Source organism: Salmo trutta, chromosome 13, assembly GCF_901001165.1.
Source record: "Salmo trutta chromosome 13, fSalTru1.1, whole genome shotgun sequence".
NCBI lineage: Eukaryota > Metazoa > Chordata > Actinopteri > Salmoniformes > Salmonidae > Salmo > Salmo trutta.
This window is the reverse complement of record NC_042969.1, coordinates 1-12,476: the sequence shown is the minus strand read 5'-3', so window position 1 is coordinate 12,476 and position 12,476 is coordinate 1. Positions and strand designations below refer to the sequence as shown.

At 40.3% G+C, this 12,476-nt stretch overlaps 1 protein-coding gene across 1 annotated transcript; it reads left to right on the top strand.

The window, feature by feature from the left end:
• LOC115204991 (piggyBac transposable element-derived protein 4-like) lies at positions 1–2,660 on the top strand. Its single transcript, XM_029770564.1, has 3 exons — positions 1–215; positions 330–946; positions 1,598–2,660. The coding sequence occupies exons 1-3, from the start codon at positions 1–3 to the stop codon at positions 2,608–2,610; spliced, it is 1,845 nt and encodes a 614-aa protein (XP_029626424.1). The 3' UTR covers positions 2,611–2,660.
• Positions 2,661–12,476: the final 9,816 nt, after the last annotated feature.

The following is a 12,476-nucleotide window of genomic DNA, read 5'->3' as shown; positions in this document are numbered from 1 at the left end:
ATGGCGAGGAATACGACCCCGCCGAACGCGAGGCCGCAGCCGGCGCCTCGCCGCGGTCCCGATTTCAGCGCGGCTCAGGTCCTGGAACAGATAGCCTCCAGCGTCGACCGAGAAGACGAAGAAGACTTTTGCGATTCCGAAGAGGAGGACGTTTCGGAAGACGAAGACGGCGAGGAATACGACCCCGAACGTGACGCGGACGACTCGGCCTTGCGGTCGCGCTCTTCTTCTTCTTCTTCTTCTTCGGAGGAGGAGGAAGAGCGAGAGGGAGAGCGAGAGGGAGAGCGAGAGGGAGAGCGAGACACGGCCGCCGGCCGAGAGCGAGACAGAGAGCCAGAGCCAGAGCGAGAGGACCCGGCGGCGGCCGTCCGAGGCCGAAGGGAGACGTTGCTGTCAAAAAACGGCAAAATCAAATGGTCCTCCTTGGCCTATCGCGGCCCGGACCTGCCCCGCGCCGTCCGCCACCCCGGCCCCGCGGTGACGCCCGGCCCTACGGCCTACGCGGCGTCGCGCGCGCTCGACATCGAGTCCACCTTCCGGCTGTTTGTCACGCCGGCGATAGAAAGGATCGTCGTGGACATGACCAATCTGCAGGGGGTGAGAAAATACAGCGACGGCTGGCGACCCATGGACTCGGTCGACCTGCGCGCCTACCTAGGGCTGCTAATCCTAGCGGGCGTCTACAGGTCCCGGGGCGAGGCCGCGGCCAGCCTGTGGGACGCGGAGAGCGGCAGGACCGTGTTCCGAGCCACCATGCCGCTCAAGGTCTTTCACAAGTACTCGAGGCTGCTGCGATTCGACGACCGCCGGACGAGACCCGCGAGACTCGCCGCCGACAGACTGGCGGCCATAAGAGAGGTCTGGGACCTGTGGCAGGAGCGGCTGCCGGCCCTCTACAACCCGGGGTCCGACTTGACGGTGGACGAACAACTGGTCCCGTTCAGAGGTACCGCGTGCGTGCGTGCGTGCGTGTGTGCGTGTGTGGGTGGGTGCGTCTGTGCGTATCTGCTGTGAGTATCTGTGCGTATCTGTACGTACGTGTCCTATAGAGAGGTAGCGTCGGCGTGTAACGTAAACGCCGCGCGCCCCCACCAATGATGAGCCAGCGGTAGTATAGAGGGGTAGCGGCATCAGGAGCAGTAGCGTCATCGGCAGCAGTAGCATCGGCAGCGGCAGCAGCGGTAGCGTCGGCAGCATCGGCAGCACGACGCTGCTAATCTCCTTCCTCTCGACCCGGGGTCTGACTTGACGGTGAACCAACAACTGGTCCCGTTCAGAGGTACCGTCTGTGTATCTGTGTATCTGTGTATCTGTGTATCTGTGTATCTGTGTAGTATAGAGAGGTAGCGTCAGCGGCAGCATCGGCGGCGTGTAACGTAAACGCCGCTCGCCCCCCCCAATGATGAGCCAGCGGTAGTATAGAGGGGTAGCGTCAGCGTCATCATCATCATCAGCAGCAGCAGCATCAGCATCAGCAGTAGCATCAGCAGCATGACGCCGCTCGATGAGCCAGCGGTAGTATAGAGAGTTAGCGTCAGCATCGGTGCCGCCGCCGCCGCCGCTAATCTCCTTCCTCTCCCTCTCCCTCTCCCGAAAGGGCGCTGTCCTTTCCGACAGTACATCCCCAGCAAGCCGGCCAAATACGGCATCAAGTCGTGGGTGGCCTGCGACGCCAAGTCCAGCTACGCTTGGAAGATGCAAGTCTACACCGGTAAGGCGGCCGGCGGAGCCCCCGAGAAGAACCAGGGCGCCCGCGTCGTCCTCGATCTCACGCAGGGGCTGCCCGCTGGTCACAACGTCACCTGCGACAACTTCTTCACCTCCTACGAACTCGGCCAGCGGCTCCTCGAGAGGAACCTCACCGTGGTCGGCACGGTGCGAAAGAACAAGCCCGAGCTCCCTCCCGCGCTGCTCCAGTCAAAGGGCAGACAGGTCTCGTCCTCCATGTTCGCCTTCACGCCCACCGCCACTCTGGTGTCCTACCTGGCAAAGAGAAATAAGAACGTGCTGCTCCTGAGCACGCTGCACACGGAGGCCGACGTCAGCGATCGCCGCGACCGGAAGCCGGCCCTCATCCTAGACTACAACCGCAACAAGGGCGGCGTGGACAACCTAGACAAGGTGGTCGGCACCTACAGCTGCAGACGGATGACTGCCCGCTGGCCCCTGGTCATCTTCCACAACATCCTCGACGTGTCCTCCTACAACGCCTTTGTCATATGGCGAGAGATCAAGCCCGACTGGATGCCTCGGAAGCGGAACAAGAGGAGGGTGTTCCTGGAGCAGCTGGGAAAGGCGCTGGTCAAGCCCTTGATACAAAGAAGGCAGCGTCTCCCCCGCACCGAAGCCGCGTCCGCGCTCGTCAAAGTCCTGCAGGGTGCCGACCGCGACGCCGCTCCTCCGCCGGCCCGGGAGCGCGCCGCCGGCCCGGACGCCGCCGCCCCGCTAGTGGCCAGCAAGAGGAAGAGGTGTCAGCTCTGCCCGCCCAAGAAGGACGCCAAGACACACACGGCGTGCTGCAGGTGTAAGAAATACATCTGCAAAGGCTGTTCGCACGCCTACTGTCACACTTGTGCCCTCTGGGCCTTTAGCCGAGACGGGACAGGGTGACCCGCCCGGGGACACGGGGAGTAGGCAGAATGGGAGGACAACGGGAGGGTTAAAACCATTTTCACAAAAATTTGCAGATATTTTTTTTTCATTTTCGTGACACAAAAACAGTGACCCCGGTCATGTAGAACTGGCGACATTCTGGACAGGCCTAAAAAAAACATTTTAAACCATTTTCACCAAAAATTGCAGACTTATATTTTTGTCACCAAAAATGATGACTCCGATCAGTCCGAACTTGCGACATTTTGGACAGGCCTAAAAAAAACATTTTAGAACCATTTTCACGAGAAATTGCAGATATTTTTTTTCATTTTCGTGACACAAAAACAGTGACCCCGGTCATGCCGAACTAGCGACATTCTGGACAGGCCTAAAAAAAAAATGTAAAACCATTTTCACAAAAAATTGCAGATTTCTATTTTTGTCACCAAAAACGATGACTCCGATCACGCCAAACTAGCGACATTCTGGAGAGGCCTAAAAAAACATTTTAAAACCATTTTCACAAAAATTTACAGATATTTTTTTTTCATTTTCGTGACACAAAAACAGTGTCGAACTAGCGACTTTCTGGACAGGCCTAAAAAAAACATTTTAAAACCATTTTCACAAAAAATTGCAGATTTATATTTTTGTCACCAAAAACGATGACTCCGATTATTCCGAACTAGTGACATTTTGGACAGGCCTAAAAAAACATTTTAGAACCATTTTCACGAAAAATTGCAGATATTTTTTTTTCATTTTCGTGACACAAAAACAGTGACCCCGGTCATGCCGAACTAGCGACATTCTGGACAGGCCTAAAAAAAAAATTTAAAACCATTTTACCAAAAAATTGCAGATTTATATTTTTGTCACCAAAAACGATGACTCCGATCACGCCAAACTAGCGACATTCTGGAGAGGCCTAAAAAAACATTTTAAAACCATTTTCACAAAAATTTGCAGATATTTTTTTTTCATTTTCGTGACACAAAAACAGTGACCCCGGTCATGCCGAACTAGCGACATTCTGGACAGGCCTAAAAAAAAAATGTAAAACCATTTTACCAAAAAATTGCAGATTTCTATTTTTGTCACCAAAAACGATGACTCCGATCACGCCAAACTAGCGACATTCTGGAGAGGCCTAAAAAAACATTTTAAAACCATTTTCACAAAAATTTGCAGATATTTTTTTTTCATTTTCGTGACACAAAAACAGTGACCCCGGTCATGTAGAACTGGCGACATTCTGGACAGGCCTAAAAAAAACATTTTAAACCATTTTCACCAAAAATTGCAGACTTATATTTTTGTCACCAAAAATGATGACTCCGATCAGTCCGAACTTGCGACATTTTGGACAGGCCTAAAAAAAACATTTTAGAACCATTTTCACGAGAAATTGCAGATATTTTTTTTCATTTTCGTGACACAAAAACAGTGACCCCGGTCATGCCGAACTAGCGACATTCTGGACAGGCCTAAAAAAAAAATGTAAAACCATTTTACCAAAAAATTGCAGATTTCTATTTTTGTCACCAAAAACGATGACTCCGATCACGCCAAACTAGCGACATTCTGGAGAGGCCTAAAAAAACATTTTAAAACCATTTTCACAAAAATTTGCAGATATTTTTTTTTCATTTTCGTGACACAAAAACAGTGACCCCGGTCATGTAGAACTGGCGACATTATGGACAGGCCTAAAAAAAACATTTTAAACCAATTTTCACAAAAAATTGCAGACTTATATTTTTGTCACCAAAAATGATGACTCCGATCAGTCCGAACTTGCGACATTTTGGACAGGCCTAAAAAAAACATTTTAGAACCATTTTCACGAAAAAAGCTCAGATTTTTTTTTTCATTTTTTGACACAAAAACAGTGATCCCGGTCATGCCGAACTATCCACATTTTGGACAGGCTTAAAAAAACATTTTATAACCATTTTCACAAAAAATTGCAGATATTTTTTTTTCATTTTCGTGACACAAAAACAGTGACCCCGGTCATGCCGAACTAGCGACATTCTGGACAGGCCTAAAAAAAACATTTTAAAACCATTTTCACAAAAAATTGCAGATTTCTATTTTTGTCACCAAAAACGATGACTCCGATCATGCCAAACTAACGACATTTTGGACAGGCCTAAAAAAACATTTTAAAACCATTTTCACAAAAATTTACAGATATTTTTTTTTCATTTTCGTGACACAAAAACAGTGTCGAACTAGCGACTTTCTGGACAGGCCTAAAAAAAACATTTTAAAACCATTTTCACAAAAAATTGCAGATTTATATTTTTGTCACCAAAAACGATGACTCCGATTATGCCGAAATAGCTACATTCTGGACAGGCCTAAAAAAACATTTTAAAACCATTTTCACAAAAAATTGCATATTTCTTTTTTTGTCACCAAAAACGATGACTCCGATCATGGCGAACTGGCGACATTCTGAACAGGCCTAAAAAAAACATTTTAAAACCATTTTCACAAAAAATTGCAGATTTCTATTTTTGTCCATAAAAACGATGACTACGATCATGCCGAACTAGCGACATTCTGGACAGGCCTAAAAAAACATTTTAGAACCATTTTCATAAAAAACCGCAGATTTTTTTTTTCATTTTCGTGTCACAAAAACAATGACTCCGATCATGCCGAACTAGCGACATTTTGGACAGGCCTAAAAAAAAAACATTTTAGAACAATTTTCACAAAAAAAGCTCAGATTTTTTTGGTGCATTTTTTGACACAAAAACAGTGACCCCGGTCATGCCGAACTATCGACATTCTGGACAGGCCTAAAAAAAATTTTTATAACAATTTTCACAAAAAAAGCTTAGATTTTTTTTTCATTTTTTGACACAAAAACAGTGACCCCGGTCATGCCGAACTATCCACATTCTGGACAGGCATAAAAAAAAATTTAAAACCATTTTCACAAAAAATTGCAGATTTCTATTTTTGTCACCAAAAACGATGACTCCGATCATGCCAAACTAACGACATTTTGGACAGGCCTAAAAAAACATTTTAAAACCATTTTCACAAAAATTTACAGATATTTTTTTTTCATTTTCGTGACACAAAAACAGTGTCGAACTAGCGACTTTCTGGACAGGCCTAAAAAAAACATTTTAAAACCATTTTCACAAAAAATTGCAGATTTATATTTTTGTCACCAAAAACGATGACTCCGATCATTCCGAACTAGCGACATTTTGGACAGGCCTAAAAAAACATTTTAAAACCATTTTCACAAAAATTTGCAGATATTTTTTTTTCATTTTCGTGACACAAAAACAGTGACCCTGGTCATGTCGAACTGGCGACATTCTGGACAGGCCTAAAAAAAAACATTTTAAACCGTTTTCACAAAAAATTGCAGATTTCTATTTTTGTCACCAAAAACGATGACTCCGATCATGCCAAACTAACGACATTTTGGACAGGCCTAAAAAAACATTTTAAAACCATTTTCACAAAAATTTACAGATATTTTTTTTTCATTTTCGTGACACAAAAACAGTGTCGAACTAGCGACTTTCTGGACAGGCCTAAAAAACCATTTTAAAACCATTTTCACAAAAAATTGCAGATTTATATTTTTGTCACCAAAAACGATGACTCCGATCATTCCGAACTAGCGACATTTTGGACAGGCCTAAAAAAACATTTTAAAACCATTTTCACAAAAATTTGCAGATATTTTTTTTTCATTTTCGTGACACAAAAACAGTGACCCTGGTCATGTCGAACTGGCGACATTCTGGACAGGCCTAAAAAAAAACATTTTAAACCGTTTTCACAAAAAATTGCAGATTTATATTTTTGTCACCAAAAACGATGAATCCGATCATGCCGAATTATCGACATTCTGGAGAGGCCTAAAAAACATTTTAAAACTATTTTCACAAAAATTTGCAGATATTTTTTTTTCATTTTCGTGACACAAAAACAGTGACCCCGGTCATGTCGAACTAGCGACTTTCTGGACAGGCCTAAAAAAAACATTTTATAACCATTTTCACAAAAAATTGCAGATTTATATTTTTGTCACCAAAAACGATGACTCCGATCATTCCGAACTAGCGACATTTTGGACAGGCCTAAAAAAACATTTTAGAACCATTTTCACGAAAAATTGCAGATATTTTTTTTTCATTTTCGTGACACAAAAACAGTGACCCCGGTCATGCCGAACTAGCGACATTCTGGACAGGCCTAAAAAAAAAATTTAAAACCATTTTACCAAAAAATTGCAGATTTATATTTTTGTCACCAAAAACGATGACTCCGATCACGCCAAACTAGCGACATTCTGGAGAGGCCTAAAAAAACATTTTAAAACCATTTTCACAAAAATTTGCAGATATTTTTTTTTCATTTTCGTGACACAAAAACAGTGACCCCGGTCATGTAGAACTGGCGACATTATGGACAGGCCTAAAAAAAACATTTTAAACCATTTTCACCAAAAATTGCAGACTTATATTTTTGTCACCAAAAATGATGACTCCGATCAGTCCGAACTTGCGACATTTTGGACAGGCCTAAAAAAAACATTTTAGAACCATTTTCACGAGAAATTGCAGATATTTTTTTTCATTTTCGTGACACAAAAACAGTGACCCCGGTCATGCCGAACTAGCGACATTCTGGACAGGCCTAAAAAAAAAATGTAAAACCATTTTACCAAAAAATTGCAGATTTCTATTTTTGTCACCAAAAACGATGACTCCGATCACGCCAAACTAGCGACATTCTGGAGAGGCCTAAAAAAACATTTTAAAACCATTTTCACAAAAATTTGCAGATATTTTTTTTTCATTTTCGTGACACAAAAACAGTGACCCCGGTCATGTAGAACTGGCGACATTATGGACAGGCCTAAAAAAAACATTTTAAACCAATTTTCACAAAAAATTGCAGACTTATATTTTTGTCACCAAAAATGATGACTCCGATCAGTCCGAACTTGCGACATTTTGGACAGGCCTAAAAAAAAACATTTTAGAACCATTTTCACGAAAAAAGCTCAGATTTTTTTTTTCATTTTTTGACACAAAAACAGTGATCCCGGTCATGCCGAACTATCCACATTCTGGACAGGCTTAAAAAAAACATTTTATAACCATTTTCACAAAAAATTGCAGATATTTTTTTTTCATTTTCGTGACACAAAAACAGTGACCCCGGTCATGCCGAACTAGCGACATTCTGGACAGGCCTAAAAAAAACATTTTAAAACCATTTTCACAAAAAATTGCAGATTTCTATTTTTGTCACCAAAAACGATGACTCCGATCATGCCGAACTAGCGACATTTTGGACAGGCCTAAAAAAAAACATTTTAGAACAATTTTCACAAAAAAAGCTCAGATTTTTTTGGTGCATTTTTTGACACAAAAACAGTGACCCCGGTCATGCCGAACTATCCACATTCTGGACAGGCCTAAAAAAACATTTTATAACAATTTTCACAAAAAAAGCGTAGATTTTTTTTTTCATTTTTTGACACAAAAACAGTGACCCCGGTCATGCCGAACTAGCGACATTCTGGACAGGCCTAAAAAAACATTTTATAACCATTTTCACAAAAAATTGCAGATATTTTTTTTTCATTTTCGTGACACAAAAACAGTGACCCCGGTCATGCCGAACTAGCGACATTCTGGACAGGCCTAAAAAAACATTTTAAAACCATTTTCACAAAAAATTGCAGATTTCTATTTTTGTCACCAAAAACGATGACTCCGATCATGCCAAACTAGCGACATTTTGGACAGGCCTAAAAAAAACATTTTATAACCATTTTCACAAAAAATTGCTCAGATTTTTTTTCTTCATTTTTTGACACAAAAACAGTGACCCCGGTCATGCCGAACTATCGACATTCTGGAGAGGCCTAAAAAAAACATTTTAAAACCATTTTCACAAAAAATTGCAGATTTCTATTTTTGTCACCAAAAACGATGAATCCGATCAGCCGAACTATCGACATTCTGGACAGGCCTAAATAAACATTTTAAAACCATTTTCACAAAAAATTGCAGATTTCTATTTTTGTCACCAAAAACGATGAATCCGATCATGCCGAACTAGCGACATTCTGGACAGGCCTAAAAAAAAAATTTAAAACCATTTTCACAAAAAATTGCAGATTTCTATTTTGTCCCTAAAAACGATGACTCCGATCATGCCGAAAAAGCGACATTATGGACAGGCCTAAAAAAAAAAATTAAAACCATTTACACAAAAAATTGCAGATTTATTTTTTTGTCACCAAAAATGATGACCCCGGTCATGCCGAACTATCCACATTCTGGACAGGCCTAAAAAAACATTTTATAACAATTTTCACAAAAAAAGCTTAGATTTTTTTTCTTCATTTTTTGACACAAAAACAGTGACCCCGGTCATGCCGAACTAGCGACATTTTGGACAGGCCTAAAAAAAACATTTAAACCATTTTCACAAAAAATTGCAGATTTATATTTTTGTCACCAAAAATGATGTCTCCGATCATTCCGAACTAGCGACATTTTGGACAAGCCTAAAAAAAAACATTTTAGAACAATTTTCACAAAAAAAGCTCAGATTTTTTTGGTGCATTTTTTGACACAAAAACAGTGATCCCGGTCATGCCGAACAATCCACATTCTGGACAGGCTTAAAAAAACATTTTATAACCATTTTCACAAAAAAAGCTTAGATTTTTTTTTCATTTTTTGACACAAAAACAGTGACCCCGGTCATGCCGAACTATCCACATTCTGGACAGGCCTAAAAAAACATTTTATAACCATTTTCACAAAAAATTGCAGATATTTTTTTTTCATTTTCATGACACAAAAACAGTGACCCCGGTCATGCCGAACTATCGACATTTTGGACAGGCCTAAAAAAAAACATTTTATAACCATTTTCACAAAAAAAAGCTCAGATTTTTTTTCTTCATTTTTTGACACAAAAACAGTGACCCCGGTCATGCCGAACTATCGACATTCTGGAGAGGCCTAAAAAAAACATTTTAAAACCATTTTCACAAAAAATTGCAGATTTCTATTTTTGTCACCAAAAACGATGAATCCGATCAGCCGAACTATCGACATTCTGGACAGGCCTAAAAAAACATTTTAAAACCATTTTCACAAAAAATTGCAGATTTCTATTTTTGTCACCAAAAACGATGAATCCGATCATGCCGAACTAGCGACATTCTGGACAGGCCTAAAAAAAAAATTTAAAACCATTTTCACCAAAAATTGCAGATTTCTATTTTGTCCCTAAAAACAATGACTCCGATCATGCCGAAAAAGCGACATTTTGGACAGGCCTAAAAAAAACATTTTAGAACCATTTTCACGAAAAATTGCAGATATTTTTTTTTCATTTTCGTGACACAAAAACAGTGACCCCGGTCTTGTCGAACTAGCGACATTCTGGACAGGCCTAAAAAAAACATTTTAAACCATTTTCACAAAAAATTGCAGATTTATATTTTTGTCACCAAAAATGATGACTCCGATCATTCCGAACTTGCGACATTTTGGACAGGCCTAAAAAAAACATTTTAGAACCATTTTCACGAAAAATTGCAGATATTTTTTTTTCATTTTCGTGACACAAAAACAGTGACCCCGGTCATGCCGAACTATCGACATTCTGGACAGGCCTAAAAAAACATTTTATAACAATTTTCACAAAAAAAGCTTAGATTTTTTTTTTCATTTTTTGACACAAAAACAGTGACCCCGGTCATGCCGAACTAGCGACATTCTGGACAGGCCTAAAAAAAAAATTTAAAACCATTTTCACAAAAAATTGCAGATTTCTATTTTGTCCCTAAAAACGAGGACTCCGTTCATGCCGAAAAAGCGACATTCTGGACAGGCCTAAAAAAAAAAATTAAAACCATTTACACAAAAAATTGCAGATTTATTTTTTTGTCACCAAAAATGATGACTCCGATCATGCCGAACTAGCGACATTTTGGACAGGCCTAAAAAAACATTTTAGAACCATTTTCACGAAAAATTGCAGATATTTTTTTTTCATTTTCGTGACACAAAAACAGTACCCCGGTCATGCCGAACTAGCGACTTTCTGGACAGGCCTAAAAAAAACATTTTAAAACCATTTTCACAAAAAATTGCAGATTTATATTTTTGTCACCAAAAACGATGACTCTGATCATTCCGAACTAGCGACATTTTGGACAGGCCTAAAAAAAACATTTTAGAACCATTTTCACGAAAAATTGCAGGTATTTTTTTTTCATTTTCGTGACACAAAAACAGTGACCCCGGTCATGCCGAACTAGCGACATTCTGGACAGGCCTAAAAAAAATTTTTTAAACCATTTTCCCCAAAAATTGCAGATTTCTATTTTTGTCACCAAAAAAGATGACTCCGATCATGCCAAACTAGCGACATTCTGGAGAGGACTAAAAAAACATTTTAAAACCATTTTCAAGAAAAATTGCAGATATTTTTTTTTCATTTTCGTGACACAAAAACAGTGACCCCGGTCATGCCGAACTATCGACATTCTGGACAGGCCTAAAAAAACATTTTATAACAATTTTCACAAAAAAATCTTAGATTTCTTTTTCATTTTTTGACACAAAAACAGTGACCCCGGTCATGCCGAACTATCGACATTCTGGAGGCCTAAAAAAAATATTTTAAAACCATTTTCACAAAAAATTGCAGATTTCTATTTTGTCCCTAAAAACGAGGACTCCGTTCATGCCGAAAAAGCAACATTCTGGACAGGCCTAAAAAAAAAAATTAAAACCATTTACACAAAAAATTGCAGATTTATTTTTTTGTCACCAAAAATGATGACTCCGATCATGCCGAACTAGCGACATTTTGGACAGGCCTAAAAAAAACATTTTAGAACCATTTTCACGAAAAATTGCAGATATTTTTTTTTCATTTTCGTGACACAAAAACAGTACCCCGGTCATGCCGAACTAGCGACTTTCTGGACAGGCCTAAAAAAAACATTTTAAAACCATTTTCACAAAAAATTGCAGATTTATATTTTTGTCACCAAAACGATGACTCCGATCATTCCGAACTAGCGACATTTTGGACAGGCCTAAAAAAAACATTATAGAACCATTTTCACGAAAAATTGCAGGTATTTTTTTTTCATTTTCGTGACACAAAAACAGTGACCCCGGTCATGCCGAACTAGCGACATTCTGGACAGGCCTAAAAAAACATTTTATAACAATTTTCACAAAAAAAGCTTAGATTTTTTTTTTCATTTTTTGACACAAAAACAGTGACCCCGGTCATGCCGAACTATCGACATTCTGGACAGGCCTAAAAAAACATTTTATAACCATTTTCACAAAAAATTGCAGATATTTTTTTTTCATTTTCGTGACACAAAAACAGTGACCCCGGTCATGACGAACTAGCGACATTCTGGACAGGCCTAAAAAAACATTTTATAACCCATTTTCACAAAAAATTGCAGATTTCTATTTTTGTCACCAAAAACGATGACTCCGATCATGCCAAACTAGCGACATTTTGGACAGGCCTAAAAAAAACATTTTATAACCATTTTCACAAAAAAAAGCTCAGATTTTTTTTCTTCATTTTTTGACACAAAAACAGTGACCCGGTCATGCCGAACTATCGACATTCTGGTGAGGCCTAAAAAAAACATTTTAAAACCATTTTCACAAAAAATTGCAGATTTCTATTTTTGTCACCAAAAACGATGAATCCGATCAGCCGAACTATCGACATTCTGGGACAGGCCTAAAAAACATTTTAAAACCATTTCACAAAAAATTTGCCAGATTTCTATTTTTGTCACCAAAAACGATGAATCCGATCAT

Excerpts from the sequence above, each read along its gene's own strand:
- LOC115204991 (XM_029770564.1), top strand. The coding sequence starts at position 1 with ATGGCGAGGAATACGACCCCGCCGAACGCGAGGCCGCAGCCGGCGCCT. Across the intron at positions 216-329 it reads GCGGACGACTCGGCCTTGCG|AGAGCCAGAGCCAGAGCGAG; the intron begins GTCGCGCTCTTC and ends AGAGCGAGACAG. Across the intron at positions 947-1,597 it reads ACAACTGGTCCCGTTCAGAG|GGCGCTGTCCTTTCCGACAG; the intron begins GTACCGCGTGCG and ends CTCTCCCGAAAG.